This window comes from Macaca thibetana, chromosome 2 (genome assembly GCF_024542745.1).
Source record: "Macaca thibetana thibetana isolate TM-01 chromosome 2, ASM2454274v1, whole genome shotgun sequence".
Classification (NCBI taxonomy): Eukaryota; Metazoa; Chordata; class Mammalia; order Primates; family Cercopithecidae; genus Macaca; species Macaca thibetana.
In genome coordinates this window covers 160,494,148-160,507,987 of record NC_065579.1, presented here as the reverse complement: position 1 = coordinate 160,507,987, position 13,840 = coordinate 160,494,148, and the positions used below count along the sequence as shown (strand labels likewise).

Sequence of the window (13,840 nt, the reverse complement as noted above, 5' to 3'; positions counted from 1 at the left end):
GAGATTCAATTAGTAATTTAAAAATCTAACAAAGATAAACCCAGGACTTCATTGGTGAATTATATCAAACATTTAAAGAATTAATGCCAATTATTTTCAAACTCTTCCAAAAAAACCGAAGAGAAAGGAACATTTCTACAATCATTTTATGAGGCCAGCATTACCCTGATACTAAAGACAGACAAGGATAATACAAGAAAAAAAATTATAGGCCAATATACCTGATGAACATAAGTGCAAAAATCCTGAACAAAATAGTAGCAAACTAAATTCAAGAGCACATTAAAAGGATAATACACTATGATCAAGTGGGAGTTATCCCTGGGATGCAAGGATGGTTCAATATGCACAAATCAATAAATGTGGTACACCATATTAACAGAATGAAGGATAAAAATAATATGATCATCTCAACAGATGCAGAAAAGCATCTGACAAAACTCAACATCCCTGCATGATAAAAAAAGCTTTCAGTAGGCTGGGTCACCTCTGTGACCCAGGTGTGGTGGCTCACGCCTGTAATCCAGCACTTTGAGAGGCTGAGGCAGGAGGATCGCTTGAGCCCAGGAGTTTGAGACCAGCTTGGGTAACATAGTGAGACCTGGACTCTATGATTCATATGGAAAGTCAAATGAACTAGAATTAGCCAAAACATTCTGAAGAAGAAAAATAGAGTAGCGGAATTCACAATGCCTATAAAGCTACAGCAATCAAAGACAGTATTACTTGCAAAGGAATAGACATAAAGAAACAACAGAAAAGAATAGAGAGCCCAGAAATAGATCCACACAATATGGTCAACTGATTTTTGGCAAAGGTATACAAGTAATTTAATGGAGAAAAAATAGTCTTCTCAACAAATGATACTGGAACAACTGAACATCTGTATAAAAAATGAATTACAGCATACCTCACACCTTATATTAAAATTAACTCCAAATGGGCTGCACACGGTGGCTCATGCCTGTAATCCCAGTACTGCACTTTGGGAGGCTGGGGTGGGTGAATCACTTGAGGTCAGGAGTTTGAGACCAGCCTGGACAACCTGGTGAAACCACGTCTCTACTAAAAATATAAAAATTAGCTGGGCATGGTGGCGTGTGCCTGTAGTCTCAACTACTTGGGAGGCTGAGGTGGGAGAATCGCTTGAGCCTGGGAGTTGGAGGTTACAGTGAGCCGAGATCGTGCCACTGCACTCCAGCCTGGGTGACAGTGAGGCCCTGTCTCGGAAAAAAAAGAAAAGAAAAAAAAAATTAACTCCAAATAGACCACAGACCTAAATGTAAGATGTAAAACTTTGTGAAGGAAAAACTGAAAATCTGAATGACTTTGGGTTTGGTGATTAGTTTTGGATACAACACCAACAGCACAATCCATGAAAGAAAAAAGTAAGGTTGACTTTATTAAAATTTAACACTTTCCTCTGTGAAAGACACTGTTAAGTGAATTAAAGTACAAACCTTAGACTGGGAGAAAATATTTGCAAATCACCTATCGAACAAAGGACTTGGTCCAGAATATATAAAGAACTTTTAAAACCCAACAATAAGTAAACAAAAAATGGACAAAAGATCTGAACAGATACTTCATCAGAGAAGATATATGGATATCAAGTGAAGATATGAAAGGATTCTTAGCATTATTTGTTGTTAGGGAAATGCAAATAAATACCACAATGATATATTACTACGTACCTATTAGAACATATTAACCCCCCCAAACTGGCAATAACAAATGCTGATGAGGATGTGCAACAAAAAGACCTTTCATTTATCATTGGTAGGAACACAAAATGGCACAGCCTCTTTGGAATGGAATTTGGCAATTACCTATAAACTTAAACGTTGACTTACCACACTACCTAGCAATCACATTCCTAGGTATTTACCTAAGTGAATTGAAAACATAAAAAATTAAAAAAAAATTTTTTTTAGAAACAGGGTCTTGCTTTGTCACCCAGGCTGGAGTGCAGTAGCAAATCATAGCTCTCTGCAACTTTGAACCCCTGAGCTCAAGCGATCCTCCCACCTCAACCTCCCAAGTAGCTGGGACTACAGGTGCATGTCACCACACCTGGCTAATTTCTTTTATTTTGTAGAGACAAGGTCTCACTATGTTGCCCTGGCTGATATGAACCTTTGGGCTCCAGAAATCCACCTCAGCTTTCCAAAGTATTGGGATTACAGGTGTGAACACCTGGCTGAACTGAAAACTTATGAGTCCAAACAAAAACATGTATGTAAATGTTTCTAGCAACTTTATTCATAATTGCCAGAAACTGGAAGCAATATCAACAGAGGAATAGATAACTTGCATATGCAGACGAAATTCTATTGGAATACTATTTGATGATAAAAAGGACTGAGCTTTTGATTCATGCAACAAAATGGATGAATCATAAATGCATTTTACTAAGTGACAAAACCAACACTGTATGAATCCACTGATGACTTCTGGAAAAGGCAAAACACATAGGAATAGAAAACAAATTTGTGTTTGCCAGGGGTTAGGGGCTGGCGGATGTCCCACTGGGTACAATGTTCACTATTTGAGTGATGGGTACACTAAAAGCCCAGACTTCAGCACTCCACAATATATCTATGTAGCAAAATTGCATTTATACCCCTTAAATATACAAAAATTAAAAAATGAGGGGTATACAGAGGAAGTTGTAACATGAAGGAACTGCTTTTTATAATACTCTGCATTTGTTAAAAGCCATAGCACTGTACATTAACAAGAGTGAACTTTAAAGTAGAAAAACAACAAAATCAACCAGAATGTCAGAGATTCCAGGATGGAATGTAGCCTGTGACAAATGAATCTGACTGTATTAAAAACAAATGACAAAACTGTACTCAAGGAGCTGGGGAAAATAGGTGCTGACCTAGGGAAAAATAGGAGCTGACCTAAGTAACTTAAAACTTATTTTAGTAGAATGATTTGTATTGCTTTGGGTATATACCCAGTAATGGGATTGCTGGGTCAAATGGTATTTCTGGTTCTAGATCCTTGAGGAACCACCACATTGTCTTCCCCAATGGTTGAACTAATTTACAATCCCACCAATAAGTGTAAAATTGTTCCTATTTCTCCACGGCCTCAGCAGCATCTATTGTTTCTTTACATTTTAATAATCACTATTCTGACTAGCATGAGATGGTATCTCATTGTGGTTTTGATTTGTATTTCTCTGTTGATCAGGATGATGAGTTTCTTTTTTTTGTTTGTTTTTCATATGTTTTTTGGTCACATAAATGTCTTACTTTGAGAAGTGTCTGTTCATATCCTTTGCCCACTTTTTGATGGAGCTGTTTGTTTTTTTCTTGTACATTTAAGTTCCTTATAGATTCTGGATATTAGACCTTTGTCAGATGGATAGATTGCAAAAATTTTCTCCCTTTCTGTAGGTTCCTATCCCCTCTGATGATAGTGTCTTTTGCTGTGCAGAAGCTCTTTAGTTTAATTAGATCCCATTTGTCAATTTTGGCTTTTGTTGCAATTGCTTTTGGTGTCTCTGCCCATGCCTATGTCCTGAATGGTAGTGCCTAGGTTTTTCTTCTAGGGCTTTTGTGGTTTTGGGTTTTATATTTAAGTCTGTAATCCATCTTGAGTTAATTTTTGTATAAGGTGTAAGGAAGGGGTCCAGTTTCAGTTTTCTGCACATGGCTAGCCAGTTTTCCAAACATCATTTATTAAATAGGGAATCCTTTCCCCATTGCTTGTTTTTATCAGGTTTGTTGAAGATCAGATGGTTGTAGACGTGTGGTGTTACTTCTGAGGTTTCTGTTCTGTTCCATTGGTCTATATGTCTGTTTTGGTACCAGTACCATGCTGTTTTGGTTACTGTAGCCTTGTAGTATAGTTTGAAGTCAGGTAGAATGATGCCTCCAGCTAAAGACTCATGCACATGTGTATTTACTGCAGCACTATTTACAACAGCAAAGACTTGGAGCCAACACAAATACCCATCAATGATAGACTGGATAAAGAAAATGTGGTATATATACACCATGGAATGCTGTGCAGCCATAAGAATGAGATTATGTCATTTGCAGGGACATGGATGAAACTGGAAGCCATCATCCTCAGCAAACTAATACAGGAACAGAAAACCAAAAACTGCATGTTCTCACTCATAAGTGGGAGTTGAACAATGAGAACACATGGACACAGAGAGAGGAACAACACACACTGGGGCCTGTCGGGGGCTGGGGGGCAAGGGGTGGGAGAGCATTAGGACAAATACCTAATGCATGCGGGGCTTAAAACCTATATGATGGGTTGATAGGTGCAGCAAACCACCATGGCACATGTATACCTATGTAACAAACCTGCATGTTCTGTACATGTATCCCAGATTTTAACTGGAAACCATAGGGTTAAAGATAAATGGAACTGTACATAAACACTGTACTGTATTTGGTAATTTTTTTCTCATTGGGGTTTGGGTAATCAGTTCTGAAACTGCTTTACATCTATCCTGGGGTTGAACAAATAAGTGGAGGAATTGTGGGAGCCAGGTTTCATGCTGTCAGAGGGCATTTACAAATAAGCAAGAAGGGAAGCATAGGATAAACCCTCTAGTGCTGGATTAGAGCCAGAAACATCAGTATGAACTCATATTTAGGTAGAGCTACACATACATATATGTACATATACACACACAGATGGATAGACGCAGAATGATTACAGATAGGTGTGTATACATAGCATAGTATGTATATATTACCTACCTCCAACTGCCAAGGTCCTATAATCAGTGACACCCCAGTAGCAATTTCACCCTCAGTACTTAAATATTGCTTTCCAAATACCATTTATAACTAAGAACCCTCAGAGACATGGCTTATTCGTGAGGGCAGGGCAATGAGAAAATAAAAGATGAATAGCATCAGAAAGTAAAGTGCCCAAAAAACACAAAATAATGGGGGTATGTCAAAGGGACAATAGGAGCCAACCTTAAAGAGCTCCCAGTGGCCAAAGCTGAAACAATTTGAGCAACAAAATAACTAACATAGTATTTTTAATAACCCAAAGTATAAAATAAATATACAGTCAGATGCTATCTAATGATGTTTGGGTAAATGAAAGACTGAATGTACCAAGGTGGCCCTATAAGGTTATAATGGAGCTGAAAAGTTTCTATTGCCCAGTGATACTGTAGCTGTTCTAATTCATAGCGCCATACATTACTCAAGCAGTTGTGGTAAAGCTAGTATAAACAAACTTACTGTGCTGCCAGTCATATAAAAGTATAGCATATATAATTATGTGAAGTACATAATACTTGAGAATGACACTATACATTTTATCATTATTTTAGATTGTACTCCTTATTAAAAAAAAAAAGTTGGCTGGGCATGGTGGCTCACGCCTGTAATCCCAGCACTTTGGGAGGTCGAGGTGGGCGGATCACCTGAGGTCGGGAGTTCGAGACCAGCCTGACCCACATGGAGAAACCCCATCTCTACTAAAAATACAAAAAGTAGCCAGCGTGGTGGTGCATGACTGTAATCCCAGCTACTCGGAAGGCTGAGGAAGGAGAATCGCTTGAACCTGGGAGGCGGAGGTTGCGGTGAGTCGAGATTGCACCACTGCACTCCAGCCTGGGCAACAAGAGTGAAACTCCACCTCAAAACAAACAAACAAACAAACAAAAAACCCAAAAGTTAACTGTAAAACAGCCTTAGGCATTCCTTCAAGAGGTATTCAAGAAGAAAGCATCACTATCATAGGAGATGACAGCTCCACTGGTGTTACTGCCCCTGAAGACCTTTCAGTGGAACAAACTGTAGAGGGGGATGACTATGATACTGATGATTCTGACCCCCTGAGATTGCCCAATGGGCTCATAAACAAAATGGCCATGGTGGCAGAGATAGAGGTTATGCATGGGCTCAGCAACATAGACTTCCACTCACCGATGCTGACCTGGCTAAAGGCACTGCCGAGTACCCAATCTGCCAGCAGCAGAGACTAACAATGAGTCCCTGACATGGCACCATTCCCCAGGGTGATCAGCAAGCTACCCGGGGGCAGGTTGATTACAGTGAACTGCTTCCATTAAGGAAGGGGCAACATTTTGTACTTACTGGAACAGACTAGATATGGATTTGCTTTCCCTGCATACAATGATTCTGCTAAAACTACCATCTGTGGACTTACAGATTCACCTTATCTACCGTCATCATATTCCACACCGTTGCTTCTGACCAAAGAACTCACTTCACAGCAAAAAAGTATAGCAATGGGCCTATGCTCATGGAATTCATTGGCCCTACTATGTTCCCTACCATCCAGAACCAGGTGGATTGATCCAACATTGGAATAGCCCTTTGAAGATTTAGTTATAGCACCAGCTAGGTGGCAATACCTTGCAGGGCTCGGGAAGGTTCTTCAGAAGTCCGTACATCCTCTTAATCAGTATCCAATACATGGCATGGTTTCTCTGATAGCCAGGATTCAAGGGCCCAGGAATCAAGAGATGGAAATGAGAATGGTACACTATTACTCTTAGTAATACCACTAGCAAAAATTTGTCTTCCTGTTCCCATGATTTTATGCTTTACTAGCCTAGAGGTCTTAGTTCCAGAGGGAAGAATGCTTTCACCAAGAGACATAATGATTCCACTTAACTGCAAGTTGACTGCTACCTGGCCACTTTGGGCTCCTTGTGCCACTGAATCAACAGGCAAAGAAGGGAGTTATGGGGCTAGCTTGGGGTGACTGATCCTGCCTGCCAAGGGGGAACTGAACTACTACTCTACATGAAGGTAAGAAAGAATACATTTGGAATACAGGAGATTTGTTAGGGTGCCTCTTAGTATTAACACTGTCCTGTAATTAGAGTAAATGGAAAACTACAACCTAATCCAAGCAGGACAATGAATGTTGCTGTGGCTTTAGGAATGAAGGTTTGGGTCACCTGTTAGGTAGAGAATCACAAGCAGCTGAGGTGCTTGCTGAAGGCAAGGGGAATATGGAGGGTTAGTGGAAGAAGGTATTTATAAATACCAGTTACAACCATGTAACCAGCTGTAGAAACAAAAACTGTAATAGTCATGAGTATTTTCTTTTTATTTTGCTATGAATACATTTGTGCATTTTCTTTTCTCTTATTCTTTTATCATGTAACTTTCTATCATAGTATTTAAGTATTGCTAACATTACATCATTTATGCTAGGTAAGTATTTAAGTTATGGGATATCATGGAGAAGAGTAAACATCAGACAAGGACTTTACCTCCTCTTCTGAGGAATGGTTTAGTATGTTTTCCGTTGTATGCTGGATAGTTGTATCATGTTAGGTGGAATTATGATCGTGCTATTGTCTTTATTTGCAGATTAACTATGGTTTACGGAGATGTGCATGGGTGCCAAGTTGACAAGGGGTGCACTTGTGATGGCTAATTTTATGTGTCAACTTGACTATACCATGGGATGCTAGATTAAACATTATTTTTGGATGTGTCTTTAAGGATGTCTTTCGATAAGATTAGCATTTGAGTTGGTGGCCTTAGTAAAGCAGATTGCCCTCACTAATGTTAGTGGGCATCATCCAATCTGCTGAGGGCCTGAATAGAACTTTCAAAAAGGAGAAGGAAGGAAGAATTTGTCCCTTTTTCTTCCTGCCTGCCATCTGGAGCTGGGATATTGGTCTTCTCTTGCTCTTCGACTGAGATTTATACCATCAACTCCCCTGATTCTGAGCCTTCAGACTTGAACTGAAATTACACCACTGGGTTTCTTGGGTCTCCAGATGGCAGATGGCAGATCATGGGACTTCTCAGCTTCCATAATTGCGTGAGCCAATTTCTCAAAATAAGTCTCCCTCTGTCTATATGTCCTACTGGTTCTCTTTTTCTGGAGAATCCTGACTAATACAATTCTCCATTCAAATTTCTTTTTCATGAAAATGCCTCCAATTTTTCCAAATTCTTCATGAAACATATCTTGTATGACTTTCTTGATCTCCCTCTCTCTCTCTCTTTTTTTTTTTCTTAGAGATGGTCTTACTTTGTTGCCCAGGTTGGAGCTCAGTGGCACAATCGCAGCTCACTGCTGCCTTGAACTCCTGGGCTCAAAGATTCCTCCTGCCTTAGCCTCCCAAGTAGCTGGCTATTATAGGCAGGTGTCACTGCTCCCAGGATTAAAATTTTTTTTTTGTCAAGACAGGGTCTTGCCATATTGCCCAGGCTAGTCTCAAACTCCTGAGCTCAAGCAATCCTCCTGCCTCAGGCTCCCAAAGTGCTGGGATTACAGGTGTGAGCCACCACGTCTGGCCCCTTGATCTCTTTTGGTCTATGTAGCACATGATGGCAAATAATCTAATACAGTGTCTCTGACAGGTTTGTATTTTTGGGCCTTATCTTCCCAAGCAGAATTTAATAACCTTAGAGTAAGAGCTTTTTCTCTTATTTCTTCTGTGTGTATTATTATTTGTGTGTATTATCACTTCTTCTTCCATTTGTTAATTAATTTATTCACTCATTAAACACATATCTGCTGGGTGCCAATACAATGGTGAACAACACCAGACAGTTCCCTTAACTCTTATGGAGATTACAGTTTAGTTGGGGACGTAGAAATGAATAAAACAGCCATAAAACAAATGCACAATGATAAGTGTCAATAATGTTCTGAAGGGAAGATACTTGACGAGAGTCCACAAAGGGGAACCCTACCTAACTTTGAGTGGAGAGGAGGATGGGCAGGGCAGGAAAGGCTAATCCAGACAAAGTCATGTTTGAGCTGAGATCTGAAGAATGAGTAGCTTTTCACTAAATAACATAGAGAAAAGAAGTGAAGGTTAGAGAAGAGTATTCCAGATAGAAGTTCTGGCTTAAAGAGGGTGGATAGGGCCACAGTATCACACACAGCAAGCCTCAAGATACAGGGACTGACCAAATAGACAATACTAACCATTTTCTTCAGTCTCTTCTCTTCTCGTTTTCTTTCAAGCTGTGCCTCCTTTTCTTCTGCCTCCCTTTTCTGACGTTCCTCCTCTTGGGCCTTTAACTGGGCCTGATTGAGATTAGAACCCAGAAAAATCAGAACCCTCAATTTGAACAGAAATGTGATCTTTTATGTTTAGGATAGTCAATCTACCAAAGTGCCTGTCCTATCTCTGGAAAAAGTCTGCACTTGGTGATGAAAGTAGAAAACTCAATCAACATGTCATCAGTTATATAACTTAAAAGTTTCTCCAAAAGAATCCTTTTCTACTTGGGAAGGAAAGACTGATCATAAATAATATCACTAATTTTTCATTTAAAAATGATGACTTTGGCTGGGCACGGTGGCTCACACCTGTAATCCCAGCACTCTGGGAGGCCGAGACGGGCGGATCACGAGGTTAGGAGATTGAGACCATCCTGGCTAACATGGTGAAACCCCGTCTCTACTAAAAACACACAAAAAATTAGCCGGGCGTGGTGGCGGCCACCTGTAGTCCCAGCTACTTGGGAGGCTGAGGCAGGAGAATGGAGTGAACCCAGGGGGCGGAGCTTGCAGTGAGCCGAGATCACGCCACTGCACTCCAGCTTGGGCGACAGAGCGAGACTCCGTCTCAAAAAAAAAAAAAAAAAAGATGACTTTTTAGTTCTTACTGCCTATCTGTGAAAAACTAACTCCAAGTTAGAAACAGTTTAGGAGGAAAAAGGTTTTCTTTCATTTCACCAGAAAACCCCCAACTGATAGAACTGTTTATTTTTTCTTGGTAATTACAAAATTTACTTCGGATAGTCTAGGTCAAAACTTTGGAAGATAAGAACTAACCCCCTTTGCAAATTCATTAGGTCAGACATCTGCCTATAATACACTAATCTTGTTTATGTGTAAATCTTCTAATCTGCTGGCTCTCATCAATTTTTATAACATTTTCTTCCTGCTGTGTTAATGATGTTGATGTTTCCGTCCCCCTTATTTTCCTAAAATTGTCAAAGAATTCAGGCCAGTAGGCCAAAAAACCATTTCCAAAGTTGACGTAACTCTATTGTCTCAAGAGTTCTGAAAAAGTGAGGTTTCATTTTTTAAGAAAGACCTAGACAAATCCTTTTTTTTTTTTTGACTCAGTTTGCATTTTGAATTTATTACCAATTTTTCTTCTTCTTGTTTTTTCTTCTTCTCTGCCAAGATTCGCCTACGTTCAGCCCGTTGAATTGCTCTCTCTTCCATAGCTAGAAAATAGTAACAGAGTTCTAACATTTTTTATATTGAAAAAAATATGAGGAATACTGCAAGAGAAATGCCTCCATTTCATAGTAAAATTTAGTGTTATTATCAGGGTTTTCTTATAAGTTGAAAGTTCACAATCTCAGAAAATATGTAGAGATAATTAGAACTTATATACTCTATAGGTTAAAGACTTATTATCCCATCCTCAGCAATGAGGAACAATTTATAAATTAATTGTTTTGTTTATATTTTTATTAAAAATGATTAAAAATGATTTATGATTTATAAAAAATGATTTACTGATTTATAATGTGCCTTGATGATAGACTTTTAGTATATGAAACCCAGAAACAAGAATTATAATTTGATTATATATTTGATGAATGCAGGAAACTTTAATTACACCTAACAAGTACTTTGAGAGTAGAATCATTCCTCAAATCCTATTGAATCTGCTAATTTTTCTTAAGTCACTGTACATATGTCGGTATATATAAGAACAACAACAAACAAACTAAAGTTTGGGGTCACGATGAAGATATTTCAGTCTAGTTTTAAGGCCTGGATATACAGATGGGCAGGAAATGGAATTGTACCAGGCATTTGGAGAACTGGCATATGAACGAATTTGAGTGTCAGAATCCTGTTCTTGACAGTCTATTAAATATCGATCCAAAAGAAACAAATGTGCAAGATGGTCTGATAATATGACTCTGTAATCAGTTGGGGCTTTCACAGGAAGAAGGGCATGGATGGGAGGAGTATCAAGTTCTGCTCACCTAAGCCAGCCAATAGTTACTTTCAGTTCCTTGTGCCATATTACAGAGAAAAGAATTTAAGTCCAAGTTTTAAGAATTAATAAACAAAAAACTCACCAGGCTATTTCTTACAGATATTAAGTGTCTGCTTTGCTGAAGAAGAATGGTAGTGCCACAGATGGCGAGAGTGAAATTGTCTCTCAGAAGGCAGAAATAGACTAGGGGATTAAAGTAAGAGACCCCTAAGAAGCAGAGTCTCTGGTAATATGCCCTTTGCCCATCTTTTCTAGATCTAATCATTAAAAGACTACTTGAAAGTAGACTGGGCTTCTAAAATAGCTAACTCCTTGATCAAACAATAATTTTAAAAAAAAATCACACTTAACTGGGCATTTCCTGACCAAGCTTAACGACAGGCAACGCCAGCATAAATTGCTGTCCTGGCAGATAGTTAATGCAAAGACTGCCAATTTCTTCATTAATAGGAACTGACTGCAGGCACAGTATCTTCATTTGCAATTACTTCTTGTTAAACCAGCAATCTTGTCACAGGTAAAACATCAAATTTACAAACCACAATATAATTGTCAAAGTGCCAACCACCACATGCAAACATATGTACAGTGAAGGACTAAGTATATAGTAAAAACAATTAGCAGATTCACTAGGTGGGTTCTGAAGAATGCTTCTATTCACATAGTTTAGTTTAAATAAGGGTTTCTGGCCAGGTGCAGTAGTTCATGCCTATAATCCCAACACTTAGGGAGGTTGAGGTGGGAGGACTGCTTGAGGCCAGGAGTTTGAGACCAGTCTGGGTAACACAGGAAGACCCTACCTGTACCAAATAAATAAATGTTTCTATGTGCATCAAAAATGTTATCAAATGAAGATATCTGGTTTGTAGGTTTCATTACTAAAATCCTATCAATAAGTTACAACATTGTAAAATGATATAATAACTTAGCTTGGATTACTGTAAACTGATCAATATTTGAACATTAACGAAATACGATGACAGGTGACCTTTACCAGTGTTTGTCCTTGGCAGCAACTCAGAGCTTTCTCATTTGTATAATTATCCCTTTTTTTTCCACAATCCAAATCTCAAATTACAGAAAAATGACACACCTTTCAGCTATGTTTTTTCTGTGTGTGTGTTGGTCGGGAATGCCAAAAACGTTGGCAAAAGGGGCAGTAAAAAAGTACTGGGGCTCTCTGGTGTACTCCACTCCTCACATGTCTACCGTTCTGAGATTTTTGATGTCAGGTTCTGTCAAGTCTCAAAACCTCAAGAGTCGTCAGAATTCAGTACCAGTGTACACATTCTACTCTAGGAGAGGAGATTACAACCACCAAGGCACCACCGAGACAGCCTTGCCTTTTAGTATGGGATGTGGTGTCATCAATTGCTTTGGCTTCCTTTTGCGTCCAGAAAGACAATTTCGGGAGTCACTTCTACTGCCTTCAGTCCCAGGGGAAGCAACAGGTGAACTAGGGGAAAAATAAAGGAAAAGAATTTAGGTTACTAACCAGTTTCCTTCAAAGTCCTTTGACCTGAGAAGCTCAAAGCCTTTTACAGACCTTAATGAATCCCTATTCTCTGAGATAACTACATATCATATCCACGCCATAAATGTGTGTAATGAGATACGGAAAGATTGCGTGATCAGCATGAGTCTACACAGTGAGTCAGGTACTCTGACTCCCATCCTAATGCTTCAAATCCATAAGTATCACCACATCTTATCCTACCATTTACCACATGCAATGAGTATGTCTCAAGCACAACTGAAACCATCTTAAATGGCTTTTCAGAAATTTGGGCTCTTATTTGAGGCTCAAAGATGTTTTGTTTTATCCCTAACAACTACAAATTTAAGCTAGGAAATAAGCCAGCCCAGGGGCTGCTCCACATGGACCTGATGTTGTCTGACTTGGCTTCTCAGCACTTAACATAGCTAGAAACCCAGAAATAGAGCAAGAAAGCATTTTTCTGTTTAACTGGCATAGTAACAGAGATCCTCAAAAGCAGCCACGACCCAAACGCTAACTGTGTAACCGGATCCTTACAGGCATCCTTGACTATCTATGCCTGTCATATGCTAGTCGCAACATAGGCTTCTTTGCTTTGAGAGCACAAAATCAAAGAAAAGGAAAGATCATAGAACTCAGAAGCAGGACAAAGAAGCTCAGGAGCCCCAAGTGAAAAACTCCTTAAAATGAGTCCAGAGAGTTCTGATAGAACAGACATACTTCACAAGCATCTGGCAGGTTCTTGGTTCCTCTTCTCCTCTGGGCTTTGACAGCAGGTGGCTCTGTGTGTCTGTGACTGCTGAGGCATGCTCTGCTGCCCACTGAGCCTCTGCCAGCCGCTGGTTTTTCTTCAGCTCGAGAATTGTTTTCTGCTGTTCCTGAAGTTTCTTCTTTTGCTTCTCAATCAGCTGCTGCTGGAAGACATGGCGGCTGTGGAAATGACCCAAGCAAAGCGGTTCTGCTTTCTGGCTGGTGGTTCTGAGCGTCTCGTTGCTGCCAGGCAGTTGAGGGGGTTCAACACCCAGGGTCTTGTGCTGCTTATTGCCAGGTGCACTCAAAGGGACATTCTGAAGGGAACCCTGCAAGTTGCCTGTTGTTCTTCCTAGGGGAGGACTGAGCATACAATCACTGCTTCCCAAGGGAGGCTTTTCCCACAAAGGGGGCACAGCAGTCACCTGAGAGAGAGAAACATGTTATAACTCAACTATTTAAAGGACTGTGCTGATGAAATTCAACATTCATGAGGTCAGTATTGTTTTGTTTAATGGCACAACTGCCATGTATTGCAGGTAAAGGTGGTCTGTGCTCCTGGCCTGGCTACCTCAGAGGCCACCACTCTTAAAACATGCATTGTTGCTCACCATGAAAAC

At 39.7% G+C, this 13,840-nt stretch overlaps 1 protein-coding gene across 3 annotated transcripts in view; it reads right to left on the bottom strand.

Annotated features, from left to right (window-relative positions):
- CCDC191 (coiled-coil domain containing 191) overlaps positions 1-13,840 on the bottom strand; it is an 88,720-nt gene that overhangs the window by 28,028 nt on the left and 46,852 nt on the right. For 2 of the 3 annotated variants that reach the window (XM_050778782.1, XM_050778783.1), the window contains 4 exons: positions 13,191-13,645; positions 12,316-12,428; positions 10,099-10,181; positions 8,926-9,027 (listed from right to left, as the gene is read on the bottom strand). In XM_050778782.1, coding sequence (XP_050634739.1) covers positions 8,926-9,027; positions 10,099-10,181; positions 12,316-12,428; positions 13,191-13,645 — 753 coding nt within the window. Of the gene's footprint in view, positions 1-6,376; positions 6,452-8,925; positions 9,028-10,098; positions 10,182-12,315; positions 12,429-13,190; positions 13,646-13,840 lie in introns of all 3 variants that reach the window. The other variant, XM_050778781.1, reaches the window with a different exon arrangement.